The sequence below is a fragment of the Sander lucioperca genome, chromosome 22 (assembly GCF_008315115.2).
Source record: "Sander lucioperca isolate FBNREF2018 chromosome 22, SLUC_FBN_1.2, whole genome shotgun sequence".
NCBI classification, from domain to species: Eukaryota; Metazoa; Chordata; class Actinopteri; order Perciformes; family Percidae; genus Sander; species Sander lucioperca.
Window position 1 is genome coordinate 6,615,338 of NC_050194.1, and position 18,987 is coordinate 6,634,324.

The following is an 18,987-nucleotide window of genomic DNA, read 5'->3' on the forward strand; positions in this document are numbered from 1 at the left end:
AACAGCTGGAATGCTAAATGAGCTTGTTCCACTGAGCAGCATCATACTTTTTTCCACATCTACTCCCTAAACCTCTTCCATAAGATGGCAGTGTTGCTCTGCCTTCTGCTCACTCTAATTACTTCAGCCTGGCTCGACCTAGTCGCTCCTCCTCCGCCTGGCTTGGCCTTCGTGAAACACACCTAGCCAGGCTGCTTACCTGTTTGATGACCATGGCACCTGATTTAGGAAAAAAAACAGGGATGAATAATTCCTAAGTCGATGTCCCTATCCTAAGATCGTAAGAGAGTATTACACAAGAATCCTAACTTCCCCACTTTTCCTCCAGGTAGTGTTTGTTAAAGTCAGTCTGCAGGTATAGGAATCTTAAAGTGCTCATATTATGCTTTTTGGCTTTTTCCCTTTCCTTTATTGTATTATATATCTTTTTGTGCACGTTATAGGTTTACAAAGTGAAAAAGCCCAAAGACTTACCATCTCCAACAGAAAACACTGTTCACAAACTGCTCCAAACAGCTCTATTGTAGTCCAGCCTTTACTTCCGTGACGACCGTGCATCACTTTGTAACGCATGTTATGCTCTCCTAGCTGCTAGCATAGCACGACCTCATACTCTGCTTCTGACTGGTTAGTAGAGCTGTAATCGGGCCTTAAAAGTTAAGCCCAACAAGGCCCGAGGCCGACAAGTACATTTTGATTAACAGCTTTTTAAAAGCCCGAACCTGTTTACAGCCCGACATTATTCAAATGTGCACACGCACACAGCTCTTTTGCCTTTTGTCAAGAATGAGTCATTTATACATTTTTTAACATAATTTATTCATGACTAACGTAGGCCACTTGGAAGTTGGAACAAAGAAATAAAAGTAAGTCCTCTGTAACATCATAACATCTCAGCACTCTAAATAGGCTTAAAGTTTTCCACACCTCAGACTTTGCTTTCTTTGCCAGTGCAACAAAAAGGTAATCGCCAGATGCCAGCCTCCGTTTCACCTCCTCAGAATCCATTTTCGCGCTAATCGAAATGCATCACCTGACCGCTCATTTATTGCGCAAGAAAAGATCTTCAGCTCTACTGGCTAGTAGTCCTTACGTAGCTACTGCGCATGTGCGACTCCCAACAAAGATGGAACAGAAGTGTGATGCCTCACTCTGTAGCTAAAACAGAGAGCTCAACACACAGGGTGAAAAGAGGAGCTGCAGCAATGTGCATTACAACAAAAATATGGTGTTTTCTGAAAATTAAACCATGTAATGTAATAATGTATGAACCTGAAAATGAGCATAATATGAGAACTTTAATATCATGAGTATACTCTCTACAACCTTTACATGTCCTGCCAAAATGAATGAATTACAGTCCCAAAAACTATGATAATATTTGGCATTCACAAAATCACATTGTCTCCAGCAAGTTACGTCCTCTGTTTTTCTTTTCTTCTGTGGAATAAAAAAGCGTATCACATTCTTCCAGCAATAATCTCTCAACTACAGAAAGGCGGTTGTTTGCCACTGGATTGTGCATAAATACTCTCTTGCTTTCTCTATCAATGTTAAAATGCATCATTGTTCCCATTTCTTCTTTCACATATGCTGTAGAGATTACTTTCTGGTTCAAAAATCCATTGTAGAAATAAATTCTGTTAGGCTTTGTGATCCATAAGCTGAGTAAAATGCATTTATTTTGCCCTTCTTTTGTGTTTCTTCTACATCTACCTATGATTACTTGATAAAGAAAAATGTACAATATGTACAAATGTAAACTATCTATACAAATCCTTTATCTTCTTATCCAGTTATCTTGATTTGAAAATCTTGAAGTTTCCCATTAGTCATACCAGCACTTTACGCAGAGAGAGCACTTGTGGCCTCTACCAGAGTATACTGGGTAAAATCAGTGTCATATGCACACCATGTCAGTAACCTTTCTACAATTTTTAGATTTAACCTTTTTATCACATCATTCCATATTTTCCGTAGACCTATCCAATGGGTTGTCCTTATTCTCATATTTTGAATTGGGGTATTATCTGTCAGAGCAGGCTCAATATATTTCAATTGTTAAATTCATGCTCTTGTTGGGCAGCCCTGTGATAGTCCCTCAGGCATGGCAGTGCTAAACCACCCTTTTTTCTTGGCAGTTGGAGAGTGTTATAGCTCCTCTTTGTTTTTTGCCCTGCCACAGGTACCTTGATATAAGTCTATCTCACTCCACAAATTGCTTATCTGGAATATCAACAGGCAAAGGTTTAAACAGATACAAAAGTCTTGGTAATAAGTTCAGTTTAGAGATTTAGGAGATGGCTGATGGGTCTGTCCAAATCTTTCGGCAGAAACACCCTGAGATATTTCATTGATTCTGCCTGCCATTAAAGCTTATAATCAGCCTTTATGTAATCAGGAGGGTCTTATTTATAAACTAGCACCTGGGTCTTCTGTACATTTAATTTATACCTTGACAAAGATCCAAAAACTAGAAGTGATTTCATTAAATTGGAAGAGAGAAAGAGGGGTCACTCAATTAAATCAGGACATCAGTGGTTCGATGAACAATGCAAAGGGGACTTTAATAGTGAAACTAATTGTTAAATGCCCATTACTTTTAATTCTAGCAGATGACTTATCATATAAATTCTTGATAATACTTATAGCATCATCATGAAACCTACATTTTCCTAAAACCTTGTACCAGTATGAACAGTTCACCGAATCATAAGCCTTTTCAGCATCCGGCCCAAAAACAACATTAATTCAACTCTGTATTAATTTGGAATCTTTAGCAAATTATTTTTATTGAAAAGAAAGAAACAATTTCATTTTATCAATATAAATAAGTAAAGGGAAAGTCTATTGGCTTGACAACAAGCTCAGAACACCCCAGGACAGTGAAAAATTCATGCTTGATTAATAATTGGTGATGTAGAAAAAAGCCAATAGGGGCAATTGCTTTTGCAAGATGGATGAATGATGACATTTAACATTTATTATTGAAAAACACACAGAGCAACAATAATTACAATTCAATATATTTAGTGTTGTAATTATAATTACTTTATTCCAATTGAATGATCCAATTCAATTCAAAGACACACAGTTCACCTGCATGTATGGGAGGAAACCGGAGCACCCGGAGTAAACCCATGCAGACATAGGAGGCTGCATTCACATAGCCACCATGCCGCCCTAAGAGTGAAGGTAAATCAACTGCAAAACATCTGGGAACATATCGTATAGATTTGTGTTTATGAATCCTTCCCTCAACTAGTGGAGGCAGAAGGCCGCCCACCTAGACTCGTGTTCTGTTCAAGGTTTCGGTCTGTTAAAAACAAGTTGTTCCTTGTGTCGGCCGGACTAAGTGCAATGGCTCTTGGGAGAATTGTTGTGTCTCTGTAAATTATATTATTATTATAAATTATTGTGTGTGTGGTCTAGACCAGTGGTTCCCAAACTTTTTCACATCAAGGACCCCTTAGGGTGCTGACACACCAAAAAGATGGGCCGACCGTTGGCAGAAAAGGCAGTCTGACTGATCAGTCGGGTCCTCAAGGTTCAAAAAATGCCTCAGAACACACTGAGGCGACGCCGACTTGAGCGTACGCTCTGCGCGTGTGCGAAATGTAATACGTCTCCATAGCAGCAGGCAGCGCTGCTCTGTATTCTTTCCATTAACAGTCTGATTATTTCCCAGAAAATGAAAACCGGCAGCTGATTGGACGAACGCGTCACGTAGTTCTTTTTTCTCCGGAAATTCACAGCCAGACTGTCATGGCGGCTTGTTCAGAATACTGTCTCATATTGTACTAAAATAGTTCACCGAAACGTGTTTCTGAAAACATTTTAAGCGAGAAATAGGCCGTGCAGTTGCTGAATCTGTCTTCATTTCAGATCAACAAAGGTCAGTTTAAAAGATTTTCGTCAGATTTTGATGAGTCGCAGTGACACTCTTCGCAAGCTACATGCTCAAATGGCTAACTAACAGCTAGTCTATATCCTTGACGTTCCACTTCCGAGATTGCTCCGGTGCTGCCAGTGGCGTAGCATAAAAATATGGGCCCTGTAGAAAGGCATTTTCTATGGGCCCCTCCCCGCATCCACATCTATTCATTCTAGCATCTTTTTGGGCCCTCCTCACACGTCGCAGCGAGTCGCACGTCGCAGTGAGTCGCAGCGAGTCGCAGCTTCAGGTGTTTTGCGGTTAATTTACCTTCAACTTAAAGTATTGTGAACCATAAAGCTGTACAGGCAGGTGTAGTCTATGTTTCCCCAGTTGCTGTCAATCTGTAGCTTCACATATTGGAAGATTCCTTTGTCTGGATTCTGGTAAGAGACAAGAGAGAGAAATGAACAAAAAGAGTCAGAGAGAGAAATGATGAAATCCACCTCTATAATACAGTTTGTTTAACAACCACAGTTTGCAGCCATTTACATGGGAAGGAAGAGCTTTCATTATCAGAAGAATCTCTACTTATTATCCTATACATGTTTATGAGAGCTCTACTGTCATATCATACTCACAGGCAGTTTAAAGGTCTGAAATGCTGCGCCGTCTTCATCATAAACCAGTGTTCCCAAATAGGTTCCTTCCTCGTCAGTAGTCCTCATTCCCTGGAGAAGAAAAAGAGATGAACTTAGCCTTTTGTTGTCAGTTTTATTCACACAGTGCACAAGTATGCCGGACATATCCAGTGGTGGAATGTAACTAATTACATTTATTAAGTACTGTACTTAAGTACAAATGTTGAGGTACTTGTACTTTACTTGAGTCTTTTCTTTTCATCCCACTTTCTACTTCTACTCAACTACATTTCAGAGAGAAATATTGTACTTTTGACTCCACTACATTCATCTGCACATCATCACAGCTTTAGTTACTAGTTACTTTACAAATTAAGATTTTTGCACACAAAACTCATGTAGTTTATCAAATCCGATATTTTTATATGAATGAAACTACCCATCAATTTAACGGCCTACAAGTAAATCTGAAATATTAGACGATTAAAACACAGAACTGTTTGGATCATTTCCGGTTTCTAAAATGTGAGGATTTTTCTGCATTGAGTACTTTTACTTTTAATTCTTGAAGTACATTTTCCTGATGATACTTACATAATTTAACTTAAGTAACATTTTCAATGCAGGATTTTTACTTGTAACAGAGGATGTTTACAGTGTGGTATTAGTACTTTCACTTTAGTAAAGGCTCTGAATACTTCTCCCACCACTCAACATATCGGGGATAATAATAGAAAATGTGTGACTTACATAGATTGAAAATTCCCTCGGTGCACTGGAGATGGATTCATATGGGGACTGTTTCTTCATTATGTGGCCGAGTGTCACACTAGTGATGGAAACTGGGTGTGACAGGGCGATGACTAAATGCCCTCGGTCACCTGAAAAGGGCCAGCATTTTCCAGGAATTAATGATAAATGTCCCTGAGGGGAGAAAATGTAACATTTTAGTCTCCACAGTTTATCAACTACAACTGTTTCTGCATGTTATTTCATATTAAATAACAGAAGTTTTAAAAGTGTGATTACAATACAGTGTTAAACTATCTTTACATGTTCCTACCTGGATAACTCTTTGCTGCGCTTTGGATGAATACAACCATTTGTGTATTTCATCCCATATTGTTCCGAGTCCTGGAGGCCAATATGTGTCCGAAGATAAATCTTTTGAAATTCTGGCACCTGCATTCACACAAATCAAAGACACACATACAAAGTTAGGAATCAAGCTCTAAACAAGTTCCACCATAAAGCGCGTGTATAAATCCTGATGAGACAGATGAACATGACTCGCCTTGCGATTCTAATGCAAAGTTCGATGCCGGAGGAACAGACATGATCACATGTTGCCTCAGAATCTCTACGTCCTGCTGGACCTCTTTTAGTTGCATATGTATGTCCTTTAGTTGCATATCTGTGAGTCCTGAGGGACACAAAGCACAAAGGTTAGAAATAAAATTTAAGGATCTGGTAAAATTTAAGACTGCACAAATAATTTAAACCAAAAGATAAACTGCTGCCTGGACACATACAACTGTTCACAGATAGAGAGAGGGGTTATAACTTAAGAGGGGAATTCAATTTGAAACAGCAGTATGCTTGGACCAATCGCAAAAGTATGTGTTTTTCAACTTGCAGTGTGGTTTTGTGGATGGTCTTGACGACATGATCAAACAGTATAAATATAATGCATCTGTAAAAGAATTGCAAAAATGTACAAAATATATTTTTTTGAAAAATACAGAAGTGACCAAGGAGAATGTCAATCTCACTGATGTAAATGCTTGTTTTTTATAGTATATATATATATATATATATATATATATATATATATATATATATATAAATAAAAGTTCTGATAAATAAAATATAAATACAAACTTAAGATATGAAACTTAAAGGGTTAAACACGAGTGTTGCCAACACAGACGTTGTAGAGCGCCCTCTGGTGGACAAACAGTCATAACATGGTTGAAGGGTGTTTTGTCTGTTTTTTTATTTTATTTTTTAAATATTCATTTATCGGCCATTATAAATGCCCGCCGATATATCGGTCGGGCTCTAATAAATCTAACTGATTGTGTTAAATGGGCTTATGTATTGTCTCGCAGGCCCCGGAATTGAATCAAATCAAAATCGTATCGTGGCAGACTTTGTGATATCAGTAAATATTGTATTGTTGTCTTAAGAATCAATATATTATATACCATGATTGTTTTATTTACACCACTACTATTGACAAGATTTGGACGAAACTCACCAACGACCAGAAGGAGCAGGACGCAGAGACAGCTGATGATGATCTGTACTGCAGGGGTCCGAGTGTGATTGGCCTGAGTGGGGACTCTGGTCTCAATATTCAGATTTTGTGTCTCACTGGTGTTACTGGTGTTTTCATCGTGGCCTACTGACTCGTGGTGATGACTACGGTGACCTTTCCTCCTCTGAAAGACCCTAAAAGATACAACAGAAGTTAGTAAAGACTGACGTGAGATATGTCGTCGCTGTCGGGCAGAAACCTTGTATCTCCATATTTCGTCATGTTAATTTCTTTTCATATATCAATGATACAGTATTGGTCACCCTTTACCTCTATCTGTGGGTTTTACGAATATTTAAACAGCGATGAGGCAATTTCATCAGATTTTGTCGGAGGTAAACAGCTCAATATAATAGTTTTCAAATTAGCCTTTTTGGCATTTCCTAAAAAAAGCAACATTTTTTTTTTTTTTTGAGAGCGATGATGTGCCCTGCCACACGTATTTCATTACTTTGTGGTAATGTCTGAAGTTCTACCATGGACTCTGTAACATTTTTTGTGGAAAAAATGCCTTGGTTACCTTGTTTCAAGCCATTCTAGTGTGGTGTAATGCTTGTTATATGTCGTTTGTTAAGTTTTTATCTGTTTTGATAGTATTGTCTATATTGTCTGTATTGTCTATATTGTCCTTTTATCTCCCTTGCCCATGGACCACAGATGTAAATGAGCTGTATAGCTAACTCTGGTACAGGGCTTGAACTGTGTATGGTCCCTTAAAAATAAACAAATAAAATAAAAAAAATAAAAAATAAAGTATAGAAAGCCTGCAGGAAGACTCAGCTCGAATTGTGCCAGTTCTTATTAATATTCAACGAGCTAAGCTGCTTGACTCTGATTGGCTAACAGCTAGTCAATGGGAGCCTGGCTATCAGCATCCTTTACCCAGCACAACTGGGCGAGCTCATTAATAGTAATGAGCTCAGGCAACACCATGTCAGACTGACCAGCTTTTGTAATTGGCCTGATTTCTCCGCTTATTTCTTTTCAGTGGCTAGAGCTGACAGAGGAGGTAGCAGTTCATTTTCACATTCACGACATAACACAAACACATATGGACCTAACATATTTCAAAAAATACAAGTAAAAACAGTTTTGTGTGGCAGGGCACCTTTAAGATTTATAAAGTGCTGACCCTTACAGCATATGCACATACAGGACATAACATGGGCACACAAACACAGTCCTCTACTTACCTGTAACAGGCCTCCCTGTAGGAAATGATTGGAGTCCCCTCCTCTGTGTAATAGCCTGCATCCTCCAAACGAAGACTTCTTCTCAACATGACTGGAAAATGGTAGAAAGACGGATGGGCAAATAATCATTAACACACTGTTTATTACATATGGTTTATAGTGGGCAGACAGGCAAACCAATTGTGCATTTTATGACTAAAGCATGAAACTTTCAGCCTATATTCTACATTCCCCAAGGTTTTATTTCAGATGTGGAGGCAATTTGTATCTGACCACTGGTGACCTTAAGAGCTCATTGACCACAGCATTGCATTTCTCCAGTTTTTGCCCCACCACTCTCCATTATAATCACGTATATATTCCCCCTTGAAATCCTTGTAGGTTTTTTAATTTGAAAAAAATAGTTGCTAGTAACTTACCTCTTATTTTTATGATGCAAGAAGTGAATTAGTCGAAATCCTTGATGACGCGAAGTAAAATGTTTAGATAAATGGGCTCCTCTATCAAACGATCCTATCGAAGTGATCATATGATGTGAATAATGCAAACAGAAAAATTCAACTCTGAAGTTGATTCTAGAAGGGTCATTGTGATTCTAAATGTGTCATAATTCATTCATAATGATTCTATGAGGTCATGGAACATTCCTGCATTCTATATGTACATTTCTGTATAATGTAATGTATACTTTCTGTAATTATCAAATATATTTTGATTATGAAAACATACCTATACTTTACATGATAAAACTGAATTACATTTTAAATAAAAGGCTTGGAAACAAAAACTAACCCAACCAAATTTAGTTTGAGACTTATAACTTAAAAGGACCAATGGATTTAAGTCTTCTAAATAAACTGCTCACTGCTAGAACCTAAATAAACCTCTCTGTAGTCTACTTAAAGACTCAACCAGGCTTTATTTACACATACTGTATATACGAGACACAAAGGTAGCCACACTCAAAATGTAACTCTTTTTAACTGAAATTAAATGATACAGGAAGTCAAATTATTTCCACAATTGTGACTCTCCTGTTAATAAAAAAAAGCATGATGAATGAACAGATAAAGATGCATTTACTGCAGGATGTAATGTTAAATAAAAAAAAAATAAAAAGTCTCTGGTTGGAGTCAGAGCAAACAAATCAGCTCAAAACAGCTTTCCCTTTAGTAAAATAAACCTCTGTTTAAGTCACAATTTGAACTTCGGATGCTATTATGGTTACACATAACATAAACCCCCCCCCGCCCCCTGTTAACAATGAACATTTCACCTCCAGCTGGCTTTAATAAGGCACTAATTACAGTCCAGTTAGCATCCGACAGCTTGCCTTTAACACTCAGTTTGAGACATTAAGCACTCGGCCGTTATGGAGGCAAATGTCAGCTCCTCAGGGAGAGACGGTAAGCTCTTACAATTCAGTTTTTACCAGAATTTAAAATAAAGTTACACGTTCATTTCTTGAAATCTATCCCAAAAAGTTGTTCAAAAACTTGACTTGCACTGTATATATATTTTTAAACGTCCCATGATACTGAATACATTGTAACATCGGAGGAAAAGTCTATAAAGTATTATCTTAGGCTACAACTATTTACAGCACATGCACCAGTGGATTCTATACACGACAGTTCTGAACGTTACTGACGTAAACGGACGAGTCAACGCTGACGACCTGCAGAGAGCTAAGCAGGCGGCGGTGACAACAGGACACGAGCGACCGGGAGACAGACAGTGAGACGGAGGGCAGATGACAGCGGTGTGTGGCTCTGTGCTGCTGGTAATGACGAGTACTTGGACAAAAATGAACATGAATGCACTTTTCTTTTTTTTTTTTCTTTTTTTTGCCACGTCAACTGTAATCCCCTGAAGAAGCTGACATTATTGGAAATGTCACAGTTCAAAGTGTTTGTGGGCAAAGAAAAGCCCAGCTCTTAACATAACATCAATTTGAAAATAAAAATCGGACAGGTGGGTTTCAGAATTCAAAACAAGTGGAAAGAACTGGAAGCAACCTGGCTGCAAATCCCTTTTAATTTCTACAACAACATAATGACTAATCTAGTCTAAACTATTGAAATTGTTTTATTATCTAAAAAATAAAAACAAAACCCCAGTTTCTTTAAAATAAACATCTCAAATGATCTCTTTCGGCCAAAAAGGCACACAAAACATGATGAAAGTACACTTCATAAAAGACATGCACTGAAGAAGCACTTGAATAGCCTCTCACACGGATGGTTAACTGTATTCTTTAAAAAATAAAACATATTTTCATGCTATTGCTTCTACCCCCTTTCTAATAGTGATGCCCAGGGAGTTTGACCCAGCTCTGGTCAAGAGGAGGGTCTACTTTGTGGACCGACTGCCGAAAAGTGTATTACTCCCTCTCCTCTCCTGTGGCTCCCTCCATTACACACTAGTCAAACACCGGTCTTCTCAGCGGTGCGGTGGGATTGGTATCGTTGCACGACCAACAATCAGGACTGCTTTAAGAACAGCGCCCAGATTTCTATTTCTAACCTGACATGTGAAAACAGAGTGACTGACATTTTGCTGTCTGCTATACGGATGTCCATTTACGGCTTCGTGGTTTGGCTTTTTATGGTCTCTTACAGTGGTCCGAATTTAGCCTCGTAGCGACTCGCTGTGTTCTTGTGGTGCCCGCACTCCTTCCGTAGCTCGGCGACTTCTGTCCGCAGCGCTGCGTTCTCGCGCTCGAGGAAAGCTGCTCGGACGGTGATCTGGTTCTCCTTCAACCTGCGGGCTTCTCGGGAGCGTTTGGCAGCCACGTTGTTCTTCTTCCTCCTCTGCCAGTACTTGTCATCCTGGAGAGATGGAGAAGCAGGTTGGACCAAGTCAAAGAAGAACAACACAAGACCCTACCTGTCCAAAAGTAGTTTTGGACAGTCAGCTTTTTCCTTTTAGAGCAGCCCATACATGGAGTAACATACACACAGAACTAGGGAACATCACATCTATCAAATCCTTCTCCAAATCCATAAAACATTGGTTATTGACTAATCAAATATGCTGCAAAATCCAGAATGTGTTTGTGTTTATTGTTACAGTAGTGTCTCTGTGTGTGCTTATGTGTTGATGCGTTCTTATGTGTGCCTATGCACTTTTACCTGGGTCTACTGTGTATGATACTTGTGTTATGTTTTTCTCATGCCATCAACCTGCCAGTTGTCATAATGTGGAATAGTGGTTGTGTCATTTTACTTGTCTATGCCTATGCCTTTCTTGTTTTATGTGTATTTGTTGTATTGTTGTAGCGTATCTATTGTTTTAAGCCATTAACCTGCTAGGGACTGCAGATGAAAATGAGCCCGTATGGCTACATCTGGCACATTTACACGTTGGACTCTGTACTCAAGTTGATTAATGTGCGTTGTAAATAAAGAAATCTAAATCTACCATGCTTTCTGGGCTCGGTTTCTAAGGTAACCTGGTTTAACAGCCTTTTGTATCTTATTGTGAACACATGAGCCCAAATCTGACCACAGCCAAGAGTGTATTATGGCCCACAGCCAGGCTCCTCTGTGCATCTAAACAAAACCCGTGTTCGCAGGCGGACTGAGAAGGAAGGAAAACCTCAATTTGAAGATTGTCAGACTGCTGAGTCACAGTGAGTCGCCAGAACCGCTTCACTGTGACTTGGCCTGTTCTCTACTGTGTCCTCTTCCTTTAAACCGCTTGTGCATTGAGAAGTTGGCTGATGAAATTACAAGCCAATACAACTGGGAGACTTGGAAATTTCATCAGCCAATCACTACTACTGCATGTGTCTACTGCCCTTGTACCACTTGTGTATTGAGAAATTGGCTGATGAAATTACAAGCCAATAAAATTTCCATCCAAAGGAAACATTTTATGATATCAAATTTTTTCCAGCATGCTTTAAAGTTGGTAAACAATCCCTATTCTAAGTCTTAGACCATATTGCCTAATCCATAACCTAAAACCCACACTCACCTTGTATTGACTAAAGTTACAGCATTAAGTAAATATAGGAGCCAGTGGGAAATTATCACAAAATACTGTCCAATGTTGCCACATTAGACCCTTGCAATTACTCTCAACATGGTTGTCTTACATTGTGAGAAGTGGGATACATTTTTCTTTTTTTCTTTTTTTTTTTTAAATTATGGGGTCAGCTAAACTAGAAATCAATATTGCACATTAACAAGTGCAAAGCCCACCATACATTAGCCCCTTGACACTGTAGTTCTTCCAACTTTACAGTTGCCTAAGAGGTGAAGCTTATTCTGCTGCGCTTGCTCACTTCATCGAAATTCCGGAAAACGGCATAAGCAAATGTTTTAGAATATAAAATTGAGTGTGCAAATCTAAATGTTGAAGCTCTGCTTTCTGCTTCAGTATTAGGGGTGTCACGATTCTCCAAATCCTCGATTTGATTACATTTTCGATTCTAAGGTCACGATTCGATTCAATTCTAGATTTTATAATTATTTATTTATTTTTAGACTAGACTTTTATGCAATATAACATCTATAGGTCTGCTACATCTGCAGTTGCCATGCTATCTTTTGACTGGCTGTATAAGTTAGAGGAGGTTGTATGACTCGCAGCACTTCAACACGTGCGTTTTTCCCCGCTTGGCAAGCCGACCGTGACATGGGGGTGTGGCAGTATCGACGATTCCATTTTTTTTATTTGATATTCAGATTGTGGCTTAATTTCGATCAATTTAGATTTAAAATCAAAAATCGGGACACCCTTATTAAGTATCCCTATCTATTGTGGTGTTCTCTATTAAACAAACTATGCACAAACACAGTGAAACAAACTGTTGGACTGTGTGTGTTTCAGAGGCTCCTCTAGTCTCTCTCCCAGCGTACCTTCTGTTCTTCCGGCACAAACACCTTCTTGGCCTTCTTTATCATAGGTTGTGGCTTGAGGTCATCTTCAGAGAACTTGTGTTTGCGAGGGTCAAACAGCTCGCCTCCAGGCACACTGGACAGGACCAGGTCAGTGTGATCTGGCTCGTAGTTAACAACGACCTCGATCTCCTCGGGGTCGACGGGCTCGGGGGTCGCTCTGTCCTCTTCGGTGGTCACCTCTGAGCAGACAGCACAGAAACACAAGACAGCTGCAGATTAATCTGAAGGTCAGCAACACGGTCGGCACCATGAAAGCATGCCTTTAAAAAAAATAGTTTTCCATACGTGGTTTTCTCCGCCATAACACACACACACACACACTGACATTCCAACAGATACCGACTGCTGATAAGGGTGAAGTAAACTTTACTTTCTTTGCTGTGCAGGGGCACCAGCATCTATTTCGGTCATTACCACCATTCTGAGATCACTCCAGTGTCACCGCATATCAGGTTTGCACGACATCTGTGACAGAGCCAAATAAGTACACATAATTGTAATATGGAAACCAGTTGCAAATATGTTTGCCGTAACTGGCCTTCAGTAGACAAAGAGGTTCTGTACAAACACTAAAAGACTGGGCTACAAGCATATATGTTGGATTAAAGACTGTGATGCTAGCACATTTTAATCTTCTGATCAGCTTCTAAATGTGGGTTTGCATGACACAGTAAATTGTCATGTCTTTAACCCTAGACCACATTCACAAACACTAGGGGTGCTTCTCATGTCGCTTATTTGATAGCTTCTCGACTCCTCGGTCGAACCGGAAGTTGTTCTGTCCCTCCTCGGTGAAGGCCGTCTCAAAGGAGGGATCGCCGAGGAGCTATAGGCGAGGATACACGAGAGCAGCCTTACCGGAAGCCGTGCAGCTGAAAGTCGTTGCTAACTCCACCCATTCAGCCGGCGTATTCATGTAACGCTTTAGAGGAAAAAGGAGGTCTTATCTCTCTAAAACACATTTCCTTGGTTCCTCTCTCCTCCCACGATTTCCTTGCGTCTCGCTTGTGCCTCCTCGTTGGGAGGGACTAAGACGCGAGGAAGGGAGGCAAGTGGAGGAGTCAAGGAGGCAATTTAAGCGACATGAGAAGCACTTTAGGACTTGACTTATTGAGTCATGTCACTTAACCCGAAAATCTAGTTTTCTGCCTTGTAAAACATATACAAAGTATGAGTTTACTGAATCCCTGCAGCCGTCTAGTCTCTGATCCCTCAACCTCCACTCACCAGCAGTGACATCACAGATTATACCAGAGTCATCATTGGTGATGATCACCACTTCTTCCTCACAATGGTCCAATTCCTGAATGGGTAGCAGGGCCAGTGGGGACACGCTTGCAGACTTGGAAACGTTCATCTGTGCAGAGGGGGTAGCCTGTATTTTCTCTGTCTTGATAGCGTCTCCTTTTGGGCTGCCCTTTAGGGGGTTCACGTCAGGCAAGCTGGCAATGCCATTTTCCACGAGGAACTCCTCAAGGTCCATGTACTCCAGGTGAAAGTTTTCACCATCATAGGGAATGGTTTTCTCCCAAATAGCGGGTGTCAGGGCGGCTGACGGACCCATATCGCTTTCTCCTCCAACCAGGTCAAAATTGTCACCCAGACCAAGCTTTTCCTTGTCAGTGTCTGAAACACAGAAAAGATACATGTTAAGATCTAAGAAAGATACCATTCGCAGGCATTTTGTAAACGCATTTGGCATGACCCAAAAGGCAGTTTTGTGTCTGATGTTATGAGGGTCAACAGTAAAACTACTTTGAGAGTTCAACCCCATGTTTGTTTTTCCTCTCCAAAGAAACTCCTTCCAGAAAGGTCCCTCAGGCACCAAAACCCAAATACCAAGTTTTTGTTGTAACTTTCAACAGTAAAGCGACCAGTGGAAATTTGGACCGGAACAACTGCTTCCACTGAACCACTTCAAACGACAGTTCAGTGCTTTGGGGAGCTTCGTTTTCCCCTTTCACTGGGTCACAGATATGAGAGAAGAGAAGTCTGTGTGGACAATGTGCTCAAAATAAAGTGTATGGTGTGCACAATTTAGTATCGTTGCACATATGTTAAACACATTAAGAATACCACCTGTCGGCTACTTGGTGTGATACCTTTTAGTTTTTACGTGATTTCGACCCATGGACTGTATAAATTGACCTAACGTTAAAGCTGCATCGTTCGTTCCTTCCTCTTTTTCCATGTACTGCACTTACCGTCGTCGCCGTCCAGAATATTCGGCGGAGGCATTTCCATTATCTTCTTTAAAACCCCATGGAATGAACTCGGTGGCCCTGTGGCTATTTCCGGTGTGATGATAGTTGGCTCTCCCGACATTTTCCCCCTTGTTGTTTACGTTAGAACGTTGTAACTGACAAATAAGCAACCTCAGCTGTTGTTCTGCTCGATAACGCTAGCTACTATATGTTTAGCCGGTTCCACCACCGTCATAGGGTGCGTCTGTAATGATTTTAAATCAACAAAATCCCTGTTTGCGTGTGGCAACGACCGTCAATGCGTCCCCGACAGCTCTCTGCGATGACCCACTGCTTCAGAAAATTATATAGGTCGTCTGGAGGTTTTTTTGGAACAAGCCGGACCTCTTCGTCATAAAGGTCCACCCAGCCTTGTGTTGATAGGCTGGCCTGCTCCTCTGAGGGCGGGAATTCGAGTGAGGAGCCAATAGCGGTTGTCACGTCGCAACTAGCTGAGATCTCATTGGTTGGCCGAAGCATACATCAAACGTTGATATAACGCTTAAAGATATGCAGCCAAAACAAATAAAGATAAGTATCATGACCTGAATCCAACTAGTTCCTGCAGTTATCGAAGTCGTTCACTAACATTTTTTTTTAACTATATGCACAGATTAATGTCGGTAGACAGGCTTTACAACTTTCAGTGAGATATGATCAGTTAGTCAATTAATATGCCTATCTCAGTGCCATTACATAATCTTCAAAAACGTGTGTTCCCATTTTGATTCTGCAACTTTGTTCACATCTTTTTATGTGTCCATAGACACATTCAATTCAAGGTAAATCCCCCTCCACTTCTTCATGTATGGAGGAAAACAGCCAAACATTACACATTATACAAGTTGTTGTACTCTAAGCTTTAAACTTCAGGGGCTGATCAAAGGTGTCATCATATAATATGACACTACATGTCATATAGTCCATGTGACTTAGCTAACAGGTGCCTGTATGACAGGACACAGCAGCAAACACAGGCTGTTTTTGACTCTCATATAAATCTAATATTCTATAACACCGTATGTAAAATGTCCAAAATGTCCAAAATGCCAATTCCTCGTGTGGCAAAGTTAATAAAAAAGTAAATGTATTTCTCTGAAAACAAGCACCATCATATCGTCAGCCTGACTGTGCAGTTTTGTACAAAAATGACTTCTGAAAAGCCAAGATTTCACTGACTTGTCAACTTAAACCAGATTCACATCTTTTTTTCATAAATATATAATATATATAAATAGTTTGCTGCAAACGTCTTGGTGTTGACTGGCAGTTTGCTGGTATACATATTTATAAGGACCACTCAAAAATTAAACTTCACTACTACATTTGTATGAAAGACACACGAGTAGTCATGACTATGTAACTTCATCTCGGTCTCCTCCCGAAACGACTAGAATTAATGTAAACATCTTAGGACAGCTGTAAAAAAAAAAATAATAATCAAATATGTCCAAAGAGTTTGTGCAACACAATTTAAATCGTTTGTAACCTAACCACTGCAGTATGATTCCATAATTGTTACCTCATTATATTATCTGTTAGATATTGGCAAGTGGAAGATAATGACGGACATTTCACCAATATGGGAGGGGGAAAATATTGTATGTCATCAGTTATACTTTTTGTGGGGTTCTTTAGGAGCTCCTTTAACAAAAAACACACAAACAGCCTGGCAAGTGATTGTGAAATCCTGTGAGATGGGGCCAGCAGCAACAGCACACCTCTCAATAATGTTACTTGACTACAATCTGATGGGCTAAACATGGTCCAGAAAACAGAGCCATACTGATTTAATCATCCCCAGTCGCACGCACACGCACGCACGCACGCACGCACACACACATTGTGCTTTTGATGAAGTTGCTACAGCATCCAGTTAGTGTTAAAGGACTCTTGTAGCATTTATTTAACAAAGATGCAACAGGAGGGGAACTGTTGGGATGCTGGTTTGACAGACTCGTCACTATGCAGATCATGCTCACTATGTAGTGGACTTATGATTTTGTTTATGAATTGACGTTTGTTCCGCACTAGGTACTTCCCTGATAATGCAGAGATAATTATGGACTGGTTTTCGTATCTTGCATACAATATTAGTTTGGAGATGGTGGTCTAAAATGCATAATAAAAGAAATATTTAGCCTACCTTCTGCACCTTGATGTCAAGGGTGTCACCCATGACTGTCACCCGTCACCACGCCACTTTCCCAGCCCCACGACGACTAAAGACTTTTCTTTTAAAGTAGCACACTAAACACTGCTACTAAAGAGTCCGTAATTGTATTGTTTCAGCTACAATATAGCTACAGTCCGTCGGAGCTGTAAGGCAAACATACTGAATAGGCACGGTTTATAACGGACATTTAGGCTAATTTTATCCCGCTAACCTTTGGATGCCAACTAAAACCAAGAAGCAGACCCGTGCACCCAACTAGCACCCAGTTATTTGCAGACGTTTCAGCAACTGCTTAAAATTCCCTTCCTTGCATAAAAATATACTTTTAAGTCACATGCTGCATGTTCCTTGAATCAAAACTCCAACAAAACACACCTCGCCGCTTGATTTGACAGCCACTTACCATTATCGTCGAAGTTCGGGAGATTATCAATAAGAGCTCTTAACATCTCCGGGATCTCTGTAGTCATGTTTCCCCTCTTATATAGCCTATTACAGGTCAATAAATATGTCACAACTGTTCCGAAACTCACAAAAAGCAATATTAGAATATAATGAAAAGGGCCCGACTGAGGCTTGCAGTAGCACTCATGAAATGTTGCGATTATCAAACCTTTAAGAGGTTATATAGCCTACACTATGAACTCTGTACACTTTTCTTAACGCCCCTCCCACTCAGCTCCCCCGCAACCAATCAGCAGCGTGCTTTCCCCCTGGCAATCGACGGAAATAGCGCCGATTGGTCAGTTAGTGTGTTCATCACAGCCGTGACAGCCAATATTGAGCCGCGTCTGGATTAGCGACTGCGAAAAAACCTATTGACCCTGAATGTAGCAGACGGTTATCAAAGAGGTTATGCAATGATGAGCAGCCTACTAAATAATAACGTATTAAACACTACATGTAGCTCTTCCCGACTCGTCTGTCTCTACGAGAAACTGTATTAACCATTTGGTGAGTTTTAAAACGATACTATGCAAATATAACCAATTAATAACATGCAATTAACTATTACGTTATTAAAGTCATACTGTAGTAGGCAATATTGGAAAACCCAACATACAATATGCTAACTTTAGGCTTATACACATTTAAGTCCCAATTGAAATAGTACTTTACTAAAATGTCAACCAGTCCCCCAGAAAATGTGTTTTGAAGTAGACCTAACGATATAATACACGTGTATAAAGATAGCACACGTGTATTTCTCACAGCAGACATTTTTGCACAGGTGAACCTAATTACATTAATAGGCTCATTTCTATTTGGGTGTTCCTGAAAGGAAAGTTTGTCAGCATGAGGGCTTTGGAACTGACACACCTGCGTGGATAATATTAATTATTAAAGTTGGAAAGTGATTTTCTCAGAGGAAAAAAAGTCCATGAAATAAAATGCATGAAACCCCTACATTTAAGGTCACTAACCTCAAACACCAGAATGCCATACAAAACAATTACTTATCCTATTCAGTTTCTGTTGATAACTGTCAGAAAGGAAGTATTATTGTTATAGTGCATGACATTGAGGCATTGTTTTTGTTTACAGAATATAAACATCTAGAAAGAATGCACTGAAGAGTAAATATCATTTCCATTCCCAGAGCACGGTCAGTCGATTGTTCATTTTGAAA

General features: G+C 39.8%; 1 protein-coding gene and 2 long non-coding RNA genes across 4 annotated transcripts; all 3 read right to left on the reverse strand.

The window, feature by feature from the left end:
* Positions 1-3,857: 3,857 nt before the first annotated feature.
* Positions 3,858-8,131, reverse strand: LOC116048748. Its single transcript, XR_004896300.1, has 6 exons — positions 8,029-8,131; positions 6,776-6,969; positions 5,579-5,938; positions 5,266-5,439; positions 4,516-4,605; positions 3,858-4,317 (listed from the first exon to the last, which is right to left on the reverse strand). It is a non-coding gene; the product is annotated as an uncharacterized LOC116048748 (long non-coding RNA).
* A 1,738-nt stretch (positions 8,132-9,869) lies between these two features.
* Positions 9,870-17,995, reverse strand: tefa (TEF transcription factor, PAR bZIP family member a). Of its 2 annotated transcripts, none has more exons than XM_031297952.2 (4): positions 17,761-17,995; positions 14,166-14,564; positions 12,897-13,117; positions 9,870-10,859 (listed from the first exon to the last, which is right to left on the reverse strand). In XM_031297952.2, exons 1-4 carry the CDS (start codon positions 17,825-17,827, stop codon positions 10,644-10,646), a joined length of 903 nt encoding a protein of 300 aa, XP_031153812.1. In that variant the 5' UTR covers positions 17,828-17,995; the 3' UTR covers positions 9,870-10,643. The 2 variants fall into 2 exon arrangements, with proteins under 2 accessions (XP_031153812.1, XP_031153811.1); XM_031297951.2 differs by lacking the exon at positions 17,761-17,995 and adding an exon at positions 15,143-15,549.
* On the reverse strand, positions 11,894-12,902 carry LOC116048753. The gene is made up of 2 exons (XR_004104729.2): positions 12,774-12,902; positions 11,894-12,408 (listed from the first exon to the last, which is right to left on the reverse strand). It is a non-coding gene; the product is annotated as an uncharacterized LOC116048753 (long non-coding RNA).
* Positions 17,996-18,987: the final 992 nt, after the last annotated feature.